The 17,540-nt window shown below is 43.2% G+C and overlaps 1 protein-coding gene across 1 annotated transcript; it reads left to right on the top strand.

Moving 5' to 3' along the window:
* The first annotated feature begins 25 nt into the window (after positions 1-25).
* Positions 26-16,935, top strand: LOC134346145 (zinc-binding protein A33-like). The gene is made up of 6 exons (XM_063047451.1): positions 26-427; positions 1,412-1,507; positions 4,298-4,531; positions 6,187-6,209; positions 12,714-12,832; positions 15,970-16,935. Exons 1-6 carry the CDS (start codon positions 26-28, stop codon positions 16,494-16,496), a joined length of 1,401 nt encoding a protein of 466 aa, XP_062903521.1. The 3' UTR covers positions 16,497-16,935.
* Positions 16,936-17,540: the final 605 nt, after the last annotated feature.

Consider the following 17,540-nt stretch of genomic DNA (forward strand, 5'->3'; position numbering starts at 1 on the left):
CGAGTAGGGGAGAGAGAGGACCAAGATGGCTTCTGCAAACCTGGTCCAGGAATTAACGTGTCCCATTTGTCTGGAGGTGTTCACGGATCCGGTCTCTCTGGGGTGCGGACATCACTTCTGTGCAACGTGCATCTCTCAGGTTTGGGAGAGGGTCTCGGGGAATGTCTCCTGTCCTCAGTGCCGGCAGGTGTTCGCCCAGAGGAACACCAGGCCCGCTCACATCCTGAGCAACGTCGCAGAGAAGGTCAGGCAGCTGAGGGTGGGGGCGGCCGAGCGGAGGAAGGAGTTTGTCTGTCGGGAGCACGATGAGAAGCTGAAACTGTTCTGTCAGGAGGAGCAGATGATGGTCTGCTTGGTGTGTGGCCTGTCTGCGCAGCACAAGATGCACAATGTCATCCCGATAAAGGAGGCAGCCCAGGCGCACAAGGTGCGAGATCGCCCGCCTGAACTCACCGCCGTGCGGTCAGGGAGAGGGGCGGGTGGGTAAGTGCTGAAAGTACAGGGAGACGGAGAAGGGAAACTTTGAGAAGGTGGAGAGCGCAGAGAGAGGGCGATGAAGGTCGGGAAGGAAGGAAAACAATAGGGACAGAGCAGGGATACGGGATTTTCCCGTTTAGAGGTGAGAGAGTTGTTTGAGAACGAAGGAAAAGACGTTTTGAACGGGAGGAAAATCGGAGAATATGGCAAGGGAAAGGGAAGGGAGAAAAGATCAAGGGTAAAGGAAGGAATGGGGAGGGGGAGAGGTGGAAAGAGAAGTGTAGATGAGGGATGTCTGACAGCTGAGAGGCTGCAAGGGAGGGGAGGTGGGTTCTCACCCAGACCATGCTCTCTGGCTGCTGCCATTGGGAAGGAGGTACGAGAGGTACTAGTCACCAGGTCAGTCAGGCTCCCGAAACACTGTGGATAACTTCACTCACCTCAACACTGAACTGATTCCACATCCAATGGACTCATGTGGTTTTTCATAAATTCTACTTATATCTTTATTTTCCTGAACATATGATGACGTACAAACACGTTGATAATAAATTTACTTTGAACTTTATCGGGCAGAATTGGGAGGTGTGGAGGGAAGAGGTTGAGGTGAGGCAGTTGTAGAAAGAAGACAAACTGAATCAGATTGGAGACGATCCAACAGGAGGGAGGTGTGGGAGAATGGGGAAATGCAGGATGGTGGGGGAGGGGCAGAGTGGGGTAAGGACAATATTGAGGAAGGGAATGAGAGAGAGGGACTAGGAGATGAAGGGTGAAGGGGAGGTGAACATGACTGGTAGGAAGGTTTGAAAGAATGATTCTATTTCCCCCACGGGATTACCCCCCCAGTCCTCTTCCACCACCCCCCCCCCCCCCACTTTGATCAGCAGATTCGGCAGGTTCATTTCTCAGATCTTCTGCATCTTTTGACTTTCAGGAAAAGTTGGAAGAATCACTGAAGCTTTTGCAAGAGCGAATGAATCAGGGTGTTCGGAGTCAGCAGGAAGGGGAGACTGTGATCCGGCGGCTGAAGGTGAGGAATCATTCGGTGATCGTGGATGGTTCCCTGGGCTGTGTGTCCAGTTTCATCCGACAGTCCAAAGACAAGACGTTTCAATTGGTAGTCTAATTGGTGATTGTAAATTGCTGATTAGGTTAGGGTTAATCGGGGGTTGCTGAGCGTCATGGCTCGAAGGACCTTTCCGATGCTGTATTTCAATAAATAAATAAAGAGACTGACAGTGACAGGCCCCTTCCAGCTGTACGATGCTGTCCCACAGCAAAATGTAAGCAGCTGACTGTAAATAATAACTACAATGAAAGGAATGTGGGAACTGTTTTCATCATCTGACCTTATCATTTGACATGAGATGTTAGAGACTGGGTTCTATATGTTGTGAAATGTCCACTGTTACTTGATCCCTGCCTCCATCCAAACATACCTTACTGCTCACCCAACCCCTGGGTACACTTTGGAGACGCGAGGGACTATAGATGCTGGAATCTGAAGCATCTGGGTATCCAGTATTTTAAATATAAACCTCGTAACCTCTTTATCAGACTTCAGCAACATACATCAAAGTTGCTGGTGAACGCAGCAGGCCAAGCAGCATCTATAGGAAGAGGCGCAGTCGACGTTTCAGGCCGAGACCCTTCGTCAGGACTAACTGGAGGAAGAGTGAGTAAGGGATTTGAAAGCTGGAGGGGGAGGAGGAGATGCAAAATGATTGGAGAAGACAGGAGGGGGAGGGATAGAGCCGAGAGCTGGACAGGTGATAGGCAAAAGGGGATACGGGAGGATCATGGGACAGGAGGTCCGGGAAGAAAGACAAGGGGGGGGGTGACCCAGAGGATGGGCAAGAGGTATATTCAGAGGGACAGAGGGAGAAAAAGGAGAGTGAGAGAAAGAATGTGTGCATAAAAATGAGTAACAGATGGGGTACGAGGGGGAGGTGGGGCCTTAGCGGAAGTTAGAGAAGTCGATGTTCATGCCATCAGGTTGGAGGCTACCCAGACGGAATATAAGGTGTTGTTCCTCCAACCTGAGTGTGGCTTCATCTTTACAGTAGAGGAGGCCGTGGATAGACATGTCAGAATGGGAATGGGATGTGGAATTAAAATGTGTGGCCACTGGGAGATCCTGCTTTCTCTGGCGGACAGAGCGTAGATGTTCAGCAAAGCGGTCTCCCAGTCTGCGTCGGGTCTCACCAATATATGAAAGGCCACATCGGGAGCACCAGACGCACTATATCACCCCAGTCGACTCACAGGTATCAGACCTGTTTCTTGCTCCCAGATATTGAACATTGTATGTAATGAGCTCCTCCGGCCTGTGGGGGGAGCCGGAGGGCACTGTGTGCTGAAGGTTACAAAGAGCAGCTGAATTTGTGAATTTAAAAACGCAAACACGAGGAAATCTGCAGATGCTGGAAATTCAGGCAACATACGTAAAATGCTGGTGGAACGCAGCAGGCCAGGTAGCATTTATAGGAAGAAGTACAGTCGACGTTTCAGGCCGAGACCCTTTGCGAATTGTTGTCTTGACGTGAGTCAATAATCCCTGGTATTTTCGGTTTAATCTTCACAATTGATTTTGACTGGCAAGGGCTTTCTGTGTTCTGTGATTATTTAAGTGGGTCGAGTTTTGAGAACATTTCCTCTCAGGGTGTCATTCATTTGAGCCACTGAAGTAATTTTGGAATTCCAATGTATTAACTCTGTATTCAATCTCTACATGGGACTCTGTCGTTCCTCCGGACCTGGGTTCACTCATTACCAGTGCTCACCATGACAGATTGGTATGGATACCAGCTGAATCCCTTGCTTATATCCTAGCCTGTAACTCACTCCTGGGTATCCATTATTCAATATAAAAAACACCATGAACCCATTGATTAGATCCCAGCCTGCAACATAGTCCAGGGATCCACTATTCTATATATAGACCACCCTGAACCTATTGATTAGATTCCAGTCTGTAACTCACCCCTGGATATCCCAGTCATGATAAAGAGACTCAACCTGAAACCTTGACTATTCTTTTGCCTCTATAGATGCTGACTAATCTTCCATCATTTTGAATGTCTAAGACGTTGCCTTTTATTGTCTATGTCCAACTCTTTATTAGTCCACCCCACTTGCATCACCTCACACTTCCAAAGATTAAATTCCAATGCCACTGCTTTGCCTCATTTCCCAACAGATCAATGTCATCCTGTAGGCTATGACTGTTCTCCACTCTATCAACACAAGTATTTTCATGTTAACTGGAAACTTACAAATCATATCTTGTACACTCCTATCCAAAATGATCTGCAGAACAAAACAGTAGGAGTCCCAACAGTGATATTTGTAAGGCATCACAGGTCAAAAATATCTAATCACTAAAACAACACAATCTGCTTCCTATTGCCAAGCTAAGTCTATAGATACAATTTGCCACCTCACCCCATATCCTACGGTGTAACCTTTCCAAACATCCTCCCATGTGGAATCTTGTCACTTTACTGAAGTCCCAAAGGACAACTTGAACTGTCCTCTTCACTGCATGTTGTTCTCTCTTCGATTCCAGAATGGGGATCAATCCCAGAGATCCAGTCAGATACTTGGGATTGGATTTTGGTCAATTATTCTGTCTATGATTGTTTATTCTGACCCCACTTCAATCAGCGCCCATTTTTTACTTTTAAAAAAAAAAGCAACCCTGACCCCAGTGTAAATAACCACTCCAAGCAGCACCAAATGTGTTATTTAGAAAATAAATCATTCAAATGCATGAATTATATTTGGCCAGTGACTCTCTGCTAACCTCACTCTAACTCAGGACCAGGTTGATGGACGGAGCTGTGAGATCAGGGCTGAATTTGAGAAGATGCACCAGTTCCTGCGTGAGAGGCAACAGCAGATGGAAGCAGAGCTGCAGAGAGAAGCGGACAAAATCCTAACACAACTGGAAAACAACTTAAAGAGAACCGTCGATGAAATCTCTTCACTTAAAGCAGTGATACAAGGTGTAAAAGTGAGATTGGAAATTGACGATCCCCATGGGCTCCTCAAGGTACAGGATGAGTCACTTTCTTGTCTGGGGGATCCAAACTGTCATAAATACCTGTGAGTGAATTTAATTATATGGGCAACTAGGGTTAATACTGGTTTCCTGAATGCAGTCAGTTCAATAGAAACTCAGAAACGTTCAGAGAATAACCAGCGGTGGGTTCACACCCTGCCCTTGCCATCCTGTCCCTGGGTTTGACCCCTGTGTGATTGCTGGAATGGAGATCATTCTCTGAATGTGGAAATCCCAGAGCAATTGCTTGAATCATCACCAGGTGGCGCCGTCAGCACCATGGGGGTGAGGATTGATTGAGTCCAAATAAATACCATGGGGGGGGGCGCGGGGTGGCATGGTAGCATAGCGATGACCGTGACGCGATTACATCTCAAGGTGTTGGAGTTCAGAGTTGAGTTCCAGTGTCCTCTGTAAGAAAGAAAGTTTGTACTCCTTCCCATGTGCATGTGGGTTTCCTCCGACAGTTCAAAGACGTATCAGTTAGTGGGCTGGTTTAGACTGGGTTAAAGTTGTTGGGCTACTCGGTGGGATGGCCCATCGGGCTGGAACCTCCTGTTCACACTGTATGTCTAAATAAATAAGTGTGGAAATTGTTCTGGGAATGGGCTGTCCTGAATCACAATGGCAACCCCGTGTTTCCTGTGTCTGCACAGGCACAGATGATGTCATTCCTCCAAATACTCCTTTCCCAAAACCGGTCCCACCTACCTCTCCCTTGTGTAACAACCAACTCTGTATTTGCCCCAGCTGCTGCTGATCAATTCACCACCAATGCAGTCTCACATCATCCACCTTTCTCCCCCTTCCCTCATCTCCTTCCCCTCCCCATCCTCCCCTGTCCCTTTTTCTTCTCCCTCTCTGTGCTTCCCTCTTCCCTAACACACTCTCTGCCCATTCTTTCCCCTCCACTGCATCCCACTACCCTGCATTTCAACCTCCCACATTTGTCCCCAGTTGTCCCATTCCAGGCCTGGTCCCAGTCCCTCCCCACTCTGCACTCCCACCCAACCACAGACCCTGTGCTAGTCCCCATTCCCCAGTGTGGTGCATCACTGCATCAGGACCACGAGAGAGAGAGAGAGCTGGAGAGATGCCTCACTGACAGAGACACTCCACCCTCCAGTGTTTTGTTTTGTTTTAATAATGGATGCCATCTTTTTGATACATTGCCTTTTAAAGAAGTCCTCAATACTGGGGAGGCAAGCTCCCATGATAGAACTGACTGAGTCTGCAACCTTCTGCAGCCTTTTCTGATCCTAGAAAGCGGCCCCTCCTCACAACATAATTGAAACATAAATTATACACAACTTTTATAAGGAAGAATATAATTAAAACAAAGTTCATTTTAGTGCAAGTGATCAAAGTGGTCACAGTGATGATAAACTGTCGTGATTTGGGTTTTGCTGATTTCAGCTGAATGGCTGAAGGGAAGTAGCTGTTCAAACAGTTCTGTATTTGAGAAGAGAAGAAGGTATTGGAGGACGTAGAGAGGTAACCTCAGAGTGAAGGGCTTTGCTGTGGAAAACAATCAAATTAGTTCCTGAGTCTTTCCTCTGGTTGAGTGTCTAGCCTTCATACTCCAACCCTTCCAGAGAGTTTCAAGGACAGTTTCACTCAATCCTATTCTCTCTCTTTCCCCTCAGGATATTCAAGCCCTTTTGAAGAGGTGAGTAAGTTTTAGCTGAAGTTCTGACACCGGGTGCTGTTGTGTCTCTAACGCTCAGTTTCTTGACCGAGGTTCCGTGAAAGGTTGCTAGGGGTTCCACAAGAGATCATGTAAAAAAAAACTTTGTTTTTTGAACTAAGTACAACGTGTGATGCGAGCACTCACAGTGGTGGGCAGTGACCGAGCAGACCCGTTCACAATCTCGTTAGAGGTCTCTCAGCCCAGTATGGGAATGCACTGCCGGGCCATTTTTATTTGCTTGAGTGCATTCTCAATTTTTACCGTGAGGTAGGGGAGGTCATTTGTAACTGGTGAGCACTGTATTACACGGAGGGGAGGACGGTAGGCTGATAATTGGTGAGCATTGTAGTGCATGGATGGTAGTATGGTAGGCTGATAACTGGTGAACATTGTATTTCAGAGGGGAGGCTGGTAGTCTGTTGAGTGTGAAGTGCATTTTCCAAGCATTGAATAGACTCGCCCAACTTGGGCTGTGACGTCAGCCTCTCCCTCCTGAATTACCTCCCACACCCTCCCCTGACACACCACCGACTGACTGATGGGAGCAAACAAAGTACCAGTGTATAGAAAGTAAGAGAAATTTTCATTCGGGATGGCCCAGTGTGGCGATTTTTGAAGTGGAGGTATGAGATGGAAGAGGAGGATTCTAGCCTAGGCCTACGGACAATTCTGATAAGGTTAATGGTGAAGAATTTCAATCTTCTGAGTCATTTCACTGCACTAGTGCAACAACGGACACAAATAAAGGTCCATCTTTACATTAAAACTACCTATCAATGGGTTTTACACGGACTGGTGATCCTAGTTGTCTGATTCCATTGTGCCTAGTCTGGGCAAACAACTTACAAATGTAGCAATGGCTCCAGCAAAATTGAAAAGACAGTTAACGACAAATCACAACTGTATGAAACGTAAAAGTGCTGATTATTTTAAATGACTATTGGAATCAAAGAGATTCCAGCTTTTGAATATAATGTCACAGTCAGTAAAATAATATAGGAAGCAACTTATTTACGCAAACAACAGGAATTCTGCAGATGCTGGAAATTCAAGCAACATACATCAAAGTTGCTGGTGAACGCAGCAGGCCAGGCAGCATCTATAGGAAGAGGCGCAGTCGACGTTTCAGGCCGAGACCCTTCATCGAAGGGTCTCGGCCTGAAACGTCGACTGCGCCTCTTCCTATAGATGCTGCCTGGCCTGCTGCGTTCACCAGCAACTTTGATGTAAGCAACTTATTTAGTAGCTTTAAGACCAGTTCACTCGAGAATGTTTGAAAAACTGTATGAAAACCTCAACAAGGAGCAAACCAGTCTCCTGTTACATGTGGAAATCCAGTGGCTTCACAGAGGAAGTTCTCAACAGGGTGTTTAAGCTGAAAGCTGAATTGCAGGAGTGCTTTCAAGAAAATAATAGGCCAGATTTTGCTGAGTGCTTTGAAGATGAAGAACTGCTCCATAAACTAGCCAACTTAACAGAAATTCTTCATCATATGAACCAGTTAAACAAGTCTCTGCAAGGCACTGGAGAAAATGTTTTGACTTCAAGTGACAAGAATCTTAGATTTAAAGGGAAACTGAATCTTTGGAAAAATCATGTTGCAAAAACCTTGAAATGTTTCCACAGCTGCTTGTGCTTGAGTGTGAGGAAGGATATCAGAAAGTCACGAGTCTTTTTGAAAACCACTTGGATAACTGCAGAACAAAACTTTCTTTCTTTTTTAATCTTTTTATTAATTTCAAAATATAGAAACAAAACATAGCAATAATACAAATAGTAGGAGATGTATTGTTACACTTAAAAAAAGTAATTGTAAAATCAAATAGTGTAAATTAACAAAGCTCCCAATCATGTAGAACTAACAATGGATAATACAAAGCAAAAAAAAAACTGGAAAAAAACATGAAAAAGAAAAAAAAAACAAAACGAAAAAAAAAAGCAAACCCCATCCCCAAAGAAAAACAAAATTAATCAACTAAACTAAAAGACTTGGACAAAACTAACAACTTAAAAATGGAAAAGAAGAAAACCTTTGTGTCGACGACTCCATTCCCCTCCAACAACAGTACAGAGAGATAAAACAAGTTTGGAAATGATCAAATTACATCAAATGAAAATGCTGAATGAATGGCCTCCAAGTTTTTTCAAATTTAATGGAGGAGTCATAAACCGCACTTCTAATTTTCTGCAAATTCAACCACACCATAGTTTGTGAAAACCAATGAAATACAGTACGAGGGTTAATCTCTTTCCAATTCAACAAAATGGACCTTCTAGCTATTAAAGTAAGAAATGCAATCATCCTTTGTGATGAAGAGGTTAAATTATTTAAGTCTATCATTGGTAGTCGAAAGATAGCAGTAATTGGATGAGGTTGTAAGTCTATATTTAGGACCATTGAAATAATATCAAAAATATCTTTCCAATATTTCTCCAACAAGGGACATGACCAAAACATGTGGGTTAAAGAAGCTATCTCGGAATGGCATCTGTCACATATTGGATTAATATAAGAGTAATAACAAGATAGTTTATCTTTGGACATATGAGCCCTGTGCAGTACTTTAAACTGTATCAACCTTTGCTTAGCACATACAGAGGATGAATTCACCAACTGAAGAATTTTTTCCCATTTTTCGGTCGGTATATTAATCTCAAGTTCTCTTTCCCAGTCAGCTTTGATTTTATTAGAAGCATCAGGACATAGATTCATAATTATATTATATATAATTGCTACTACACTTTTCTGAGGGAGATTTAAATCTAAGATTTTTTCCAAAGTGTCCATTGGATATAGGTGTGGAAAATTAGGGGAGACAGTAATTAAAAAGTTTCTAATCTGTAGATATCTGAAAAAATGAGATCTGGGTAAGTTATATTTATTAGAGAGTTGATCAAAAGACATAAAACAATTATCCAAAAATAAATCGTGAAAAGATATTATACCTTTGGTTTTCCAATCAAAGTAAGCTTGATCCATCGTGGAAGGTTGAAAAAGAAAATTTGATATAATAGGACTTGCTAGAATAAATCGATTAAACCCAAAAAATCTTCAGAATTGAAACCATATACGTAAAGTATGCTTAACTATTGGGTTGTTCATTTGTTTATATGATTTAAAAGAAGTAAAAGGAAGTAAAGTTCCTAAAACCGAACCCAAGGAAAACCCTTGTAATGAATTAGATTCAAGATTTACCCAATAAGGGTTTAAAGATACGTCCAAATCTCGTAACCAAAATTTTAAATATCGAATATTAATTGCCCAGTAATACAACCTAAAATTCGGGAGGGCGAGCCCCCCCACCTCCTTTTTAGATTTCTGTAGATACCTTTTACCTAACCTAGGATTTTTATTCTGCCAAATATATGAGGAAATTTTTGAATCTACATTATCAAAAAAAGATTTTGGGATAAAAATTGGAACCGATTGGAATATATACAAAAATTTGGGCAAAATGATCATCTTAATAGCATTAATCTGACCAATCAAAGACAAAGAGATTGGTGACCATTTAGTAAATAAAAGTTTAATCTGATCAATTAAAGGTAAAAAATTAGCTTTAAATAAATCTTTATATTTTTTTGTAATTGTTATCCCTAAATATATAAATGAATCAGTAACCAATTTAAATGGTAACCATCCATAAATAGGTACATGCTTATTTAAAGGGAATAATTCACTCTTTTAAGATTCAATTTGTAACCAGAGAAGTTACTAAATTGAGCTAACAGATCTAAGATAGCAGGAATTGACTTCTCCGGGTTAGAGATGTATAACAACAAATCATCTGCATATAATGATAATTTATGTATTTCATTTCCACGGGTAATACCAACAATATTTGGCGTGTCACGAATAGCAATTGCTAAAGGTTCAAGAGCAATATTGAATAGTAAAGGACTAAGAGGGCAACCTTGCCTAGTACCACGAAAAAGACGAGAAAAAGGAGATCTATAATTATTTGTACAAACCGAGGCTACCGGGGAGTAATATAACAATTTAATCCAAGATATAAATGTCAAATTAAAATTAAATTTCTCAAGAACATTAAATAAATAAGGCCATTCAACTCTGTTAAAGGCTTTCTCAGCATCTAATGAGATAATACATTCCAGGGTAATAGGTGAGGGGTTATAAACAATATTCATTAACCTCCTAATATTAAAGGATGAATAACGATTTTTAATAAATCCGGTTTGATCCATGGAGATAATTTGAGGTAACACCTTCTCCAACCTAGTTACTAGAATTTTTGAAAAAATTTTAGAGTCTACATTCAGAAGAGATATCGGTCTGTATGATGCACAATCAGTAGGATCTTTATTCTTTTTAAGAATTAAGGAAATAGAGGCTTCCTAAAACAATTGTGGTAATTTACCTAAACTGATTGCTTCCTTGAATATTCTAGACAACTTAGAAGAAAGAATGGAGGAAAAAAAATTAAAAATTTCCACTGTAAACCCATCTGGACCGGGTGCTTTACTGGAATTCAATGAAGAGATTGCAGTTATTATTTCTTCCTCTGAAATGGAAGTTTCTAATGATAAGCAATCTTCGGGTGATAGTTTCGGAAAACTCAATTTACTTAAAAAATCATGCATGAAATTAGAATCATGAGGAAAATCAGAGTGATATTAAGAGGTATAAAATTCTTGAAAGGTTTGGTTTATCCCAGCATGATCAACTGTGAAAGTATCATCCTGTTTGTGAATCTTAGTAACTTGACGTTTAACCGAATCAAATTTCAATTGGTTAGCCAGTAATTTACCCAATTTATCGCTATAAATATAAAAATCACTTCTAGTTCTCATTAATTGATTTTTGATTGAGGATGTTAATAATAAGCTATGTTCCAACTTAACAGAAATTCTTCATCATATGAACCAATTAAATAAGTCTCTGCAAAGCACTGGAGAAAACGTTTTGACTTCAAGTGACAAGAATCTTAGATTTAAAAAGAAACTGAATCTTTGGAAAAATCATGTTGCAAAAACCTTGAAATGTTTCCACAGCTGCTTGTGCTTGAGTGTGAGGAAGGATATCAGAAAGTCACGAGTCTTTTTGAAAACCACCTAGAATAACTGCAGAACAAAATTGAACAGTATTTTTCCTCCCTTTCAACACAAGTGCATGACTAGATGAGAGACCGTTTCTCTGAATCTTCTGCTCAGCCTGAGAACTTGACTTTGAGAGAAGAGGAAGAACTTTGTGAGATGCAGTCTGATCGTGCACTCAAGATGAGATTTACTGACCTGCCCCGGGACAAGTTCTGGATTTCTGTGAAAGAAAAGTTTCAAGCCATTCATTGGAAAGCAATGAACATTTTGTTGCAGTTTTCAACTTCTTACATGTGTCAGCAAGCTTTTTCTTGTTTAACAAGCATCACGAGTAAGGAAAGACATTGTCTCATTTCAGTTGAAGGTGAAATTCATGTGTGCTGATCTCAAGTTCGACCCAGAACTGAGACATTTATTATGTTTGCCTTATGAGTTGTTTAAAATTTATGCAAGAGAAAGAAAGAGTAATTTCAAGAAAGGTAAGCTAAGCTTAACTGTCTGTATTTTTTCTCCCCCAAGAAAGGTCAACTAAAAATTTATTTTCTACTCGGAAGAGCATTGTACACAGTACTATGTTAACATGGAGTGGAGAGCGAGTTTGTAAGTGTGGTGGGAGCAAAGAATGTTGGGAGTGGAGAGTGGAGAGTCATGGGAAGTGTGTGGCACAGGTGAGACAGGAGGAGTGCTGAGGGATGGTGACACGGGTGCAGACGTACCCACCCCTGAGACACCAAGCAAGGTCATTTGATTTCAAACAATTCCTTTATTGATCATTACAGAACGTCTCTCTGGTGCATCCTGCTCTGTCCCCTCTCCCTTCCCCTTGTCCCAACCAGGATTCCCCTCTCCCTGCCCCCTTCCCACTGTCAGTCCACAATAGAAACCCATACCAGAATCGGGTTTATCATCACTCAGATATGCCCTGAAATTTGTTATGTTTTTCCTTTGCGGCTGCAGTACAGTGCAATACAGAAAATTACTACAGTACTGTGCAAATGTCTTAGGGACTCTAGCTGTGTAAATGTGTCTTAAAGTTTTGCACAGTATTGTATTACAGTTGAAAACAGCAAAAGAGTGCAGAATGAAGTGTTACAGTTACAGAGAGAGTGCAGTGCAGACAGACAATAAGCTGCAAGGCCGTGACGTGGTAGATGGATGGTGAGGTCTTCAGTCCATTATATCATACAAGGGGGCTGTTCAATAGTCTTACAACAGCAGGATAGAAACTCTCCCTAAGCCTGGTGATCTGATGATTTTGTACCTTCTCTCTGATGGGAGGAGTGGGGAAAAGGGAGAGTGGGGAAAAGGGAGAGTGTACAGGGTGGGAGGGGTTTCTGATGATGTTGGCTGTTTACTGAGGCTGTGAGAAGTGCAGACAGAGTCTTTGATAATGTGTGTCACTAATTTCTGTCCCTGACCTTGTAGGTGTGAGTTGCCGGTTTCCAGTCCTGGAGTGGTGTCTGTCGATCTTCCTGAGGATGTGGCTGAAGGAAGACTGAGGTATCTCAAAGTGTGGAAGGAAATGAGAGCCGTGGTTTCACCAGGTATCTTTCTCTTTCTCTGTAATTCCCCTTCTCCCCACTGCCCCGCCTTCTCTACTGTAATTCCAGAAACTCCAGATGCCACCCTCTGCATTTATTAGTTACCATTCCTTATGACTTCAGGAGGAGCCCCCCAATACTCCCCCCACTCACTATACTCAACAGTATTGTGTCTGCTGTGGAGACCTTCAGGTTTCTGGGTGTCACAATCTCCCAGGACCTGAAGTGGACACCCAACAGGGACACTCTTATCAAAAAGGCTCAGCAGAGGTTGTATTTCCTACGTCAACTCAGGAAGTACAACCTGCCTCAGGAGCTGCTGATTCAATTCTATTCAGGAATAACCCAGTCTGTTCTCTGTTCATCCATCACTGTCTGGTTTGGATCAGCTACCAAACAAGACAAGAATAGACTCCAAAAAACCGTCAGGGCTGCGGAAAGGATTATTGGTGTGAAGCTGCCCTCGATCCAGGACTTATACGCATCTAGAGTCAGGAAGCGAGCGAGCAGCATCATTGTAGACCCATCACACCCTGGACATCACCTGTTCCAACTCCTTCCTTCTGGTAGGCGCTTTGGATCACTGTATGCCAGGACAAATAGGTACAAGAACAGTTTCTTTCCGTATGCCATCAGTCTTATGAACACTTGAATTTTAGTCTATTATAGACCAAGTCCACCTGTACATACACAGGTATACCTCATTGTATATAGCTCACGACCATTCGCATTATTGTTTTGTTTGTTTTTTAATTCTCTACAGCGAGAGCTCAGAGAAACCTGCGTCAAATTCCCTATATGTGTCCACATATTTGGCGATATTAAAGGATTCCGATTCTGATTATCAGGCATGTGTTCATTGTGTACAACATTTCTGCTTCTGACACACACAACCTGACATATGCACTGTCTTGTAATGCATCCAGAACCTCCCCAACACCCTTCCCTACCTCATCCCTAGTTGAGGCAGCTTCAATTCCCTCCATCACTGATTGATGGATTGGAACACTCAGTTTAGGGATATCTCACCTTTGGCAATACATATTGCTCAAAGTTTTGCCTCCAAAGAGGCAGCTTACAGGTGAACCCATTGCATCTCCCAGCCAGTGTTTCCTAGGATAATCCCCAGGTTGTCCCTTGTTGTGCAGCCCCGTGGAAGCCTTCAGCACATTTGAAGCCCAACTCAGCACATCCATCACATTTATCAGCCAACACTGGAGCATGCAAACATCGTCACTGATCCACACACACAATCATGGATGATCATCAGTCTCAATACCTTGGTCCTGCTCTCTCCTAATAGACCATAAGACATAGGAGCAGAATAAGGCCACTCGGCCCATCAGGTCTGTTCCACCATCCCTCATCTCTCAGATTACCCCCGATACATTTCATATCTAGAGATTGATCCACCTCCATCCTTCATAAATTCTGTGACTTAAACAGAATTGGCTTCTGCGAGAAGAGAATTCCTGAGGTTCAACTCACTCCGAGGGAAGAAATTTCTCCTCCTTTCAAATCCGAACGCTTTGCCGCTTATTCTGACACTGACCTGTAGTTTCAAGTAGTGATACCCTTGATATCTGGTGCTGAATTTGCCACAAATCAACTTCTAAGTACAAATCGTTGTTACAACCTAAAATATCAATTCACAGTTTTTCCACACTCTTTTCACAGTTCCAACCTGATCTGATGATTCCAGAATTCTCTGTTCTTATTTCAAATTTCCAGCATCTGCATTTTTTGACTTTTTTTTTCCCAGTCCTGGTTATTCACAGAGTCGTAGAGTTCTACTGTACAGAAGCAAGCCTTCAGCCCACTCTGGCCATCTACTGTACACTAATCCCACATGCCCACATTTGGCTCATATCCCTCTGTGCCTGACCTTTTCACATGTCTGTCTAAATGTCTCTTAAACCTGGCAATTGTATCTGATTCCACCACTTCCTCTGGGAGAATGTTCCAGATAGCAAGCAATCTCTGTTTAAAGCACTTACCCCACATATCACCTTTAAATCTCCTTCCCCTCCCCTTAAACCTCCACCCTCTTGTTTTTGATCACTCTACCATGGGAAATGCTGCCTGTACTGATACATTTCTGTTTTGGGTTCACATCTCCAGCATCTGCAGTTTAAATAATAAAATTCCACTGGGCCCTGGCCCCTCACGGGCTGCTGTGTCACTGGGAATGGAGCTGTCATGGCTTGTCCTGTTTAGCTTTTAAAAAGAGAACTGCAGCCACATAAAACATCATAGAATACAGTCAGCTGGGCAGAGGAAGGGGATTGAACTACTCTGTAACAAATAACTCACTGTGACATTGTACAGTGTAAAGTAGGATGGAGGGATCAATGGGGATTGAAATCTCCTCCAGGGGCCCCACACTTCCTAGGCTGAGGGAGGAGACGATGGTCATCACTGTCAGCTCAGATCCTGGCACTTCCAAGCAACACACACAAAATGCTGGAGGAACTCAACAGGCCAGGCAGCATCTATGGAAAAAAAAGTACAGTTGACATTTCGGGCTGAGACCCTTCGGCAGGACTGGAGAAAAAATAGACGAGGAGTAGATTTAAAAGGTGGGGGAGGGGAGAGAGAAACACAAGGTGATAGGTGAAACCGAGAGAGGGAGGGACGAATTAAATAGCTGGGAAGTTGATTGGTGAAAGAGATACCGGGCTGGGGAAGGATGAACGATGAGAGAGGACAGAAGGCCATGGAAGAAAGAGAAGGAGGAGGAGCACCAGAGGGGGTGATGGGCAGGCAAGGAGATAAGTTGAGAGGGGGAAAAGAGGATGGGGAATGGTGAAGGAGAGGGTTGGGTTGCATTACTGGAAGTTTGAGAAATCAATGTTCATGCCATCAGGTTGGTGTTACCCAGACTGAATATAAGGTGTTGTTCCTCCAGCCAGAGTGTGGTCTCATTGAGACAGTCGAGGGAGAACCACTGGGTGATCCCACTTTGTCTGGCCAATGGAGCCTAAGTGCTCAGTGTAATGGTCTCCCAATCTATGTCGGTATACAGGAGGCCACATGGGGAGCACTGGACACGGTGTATAAACCCAACAGACTCACAGGTGAAGTGTCATCTCAGCTGGAAGGTTCCATCTGGTTTTCTCACTGTAACTGTTTTGTTTCAGTGCCAGAGCGGCTAACACTGGACCTGGATACAGCTCACAATGATCTCGTCCTCTCTCAGGATCTGATGAGTGTGCAGTACGTGACCACCGATCAAAATCGTCAGGATCACCCGAGAAGATTTGTAGAAGATTTGTGTGTTTTGAGTTCACAGAGTTTCATGTCTGGGAGGCACTACTGGGAGGTGTATGTTGGATATAAGATTAGCTGGGTTGTGGGTGTCTGCACAGAGTCTGTAAACAGGAATGGAAGCATCTCCTACACACCGGAACAGGGACAGTGGGTTATTGATGTCTCTTCTAATTCAGTGAAGATACCAAATGTCATCTCCCATCTGGAAATAAAACTCCGAAAACTGGGGGTTTACCTGGATTATGAGCGTGGCCAAGTGTCATTTTACAATGCTGACAATATGTGTCACCTCCACACTTACACAGACAGTTTCACTGAAAAACTTTGTCTCATCTTAAATCCATGTGATAACAAATCAGGCAAAAACTCTGAACCACTCACACTGCTCACCACTTAACACAGTGGGACACGTTCTCCGAGGTCTCAGACTTCCCTGGACCCACTGAGCAGATCTCACTGCACCGATTCTCTGAAATACAACCAGAAAAATCGGAGCACTCTGCAATGTGGAAACATAGTTAATGTTTCAGGTCCAGACCAGCATGTGAGAACTGATTCTCTGTACCTCCTGTCTGATGGTAGGTGCAAGCAGATGACTTGGACGGTCGGGATCGTCAGTGACAGATTTTGCCTTCTTGAGGCAGTGTCTCATGTAAGAACGACCAAAGTGGGGTGGGGTGTGTCAGTGATGTATTGGACAGGGTCCAGTACTCTGCAGCTTCCCACATTCCTGCATGTTTGAATTGCTGTACCAGACCATAATGCAACCACAGGATACTCTCAGCAGGACATTTGTAGAAGTATGTTAAACTGTTTCATGACAATCTGAACCTCCTAATAAAGTGAAGACACTGACACACCTTCCTTGTGATTGTATTTATGTGCTGAGGCTAGAATAAGTCATCTCCTACGTTAACATACAGGAATTTGAAATTGCTGGCCCTCTCCACCCAGAGGGATTTCTCCCTTGTTCTTGATTTCCCCACCAATGAAGACACCCTTCCAGTATCACTTTTCCAGATCATTTTCTCTTTCAGATCTGAATTATTCATCACTATCCCTTCCCCTGCCTCATTGTACCCAAAGATTTCCCAATAACTTTTTTGCAGTCTGTGTTTCCAATACCCCCACCAGGCTGCCTTACCCATCCACAGTACAGGTATCTTTCCCAATGTACCTATCGTGTTGGTGCGGAGGATGGGGAGTGTTCACTGTGTACAGATCAGAAGTTGGGCAATTTGACAGTGGATGTTGAGAATATACTTCCCAATTCCCAGACACCCACACTCTGGGTTTCCTTCCCACCGTCTCTATGCTTCCCAACCTCCCATTCCACCAACAAGAGCAGAACATCAATGTCAATCCCCAACCCCATGCAGGTCTGCAAGCACTGATCTCTGGGCACCACCAACAACCACCTACCCACAGACTTCTCTCCACG

This window comes from Mobula hypostoma, chromosome 5 (assembly GCF_963921235.1).
Source record: "Mobula hypostoma chromosome 5, sMobHyp1.1, whole genome shotgun sequence".
Taxonomy (NCBI): domain Eukaryota; kingdom Metazoa; phylum Chordata; class Chondrichthyes; order Myliobatiformes; family Myliobatidae; genus Mobula; species Mobula hypostoma.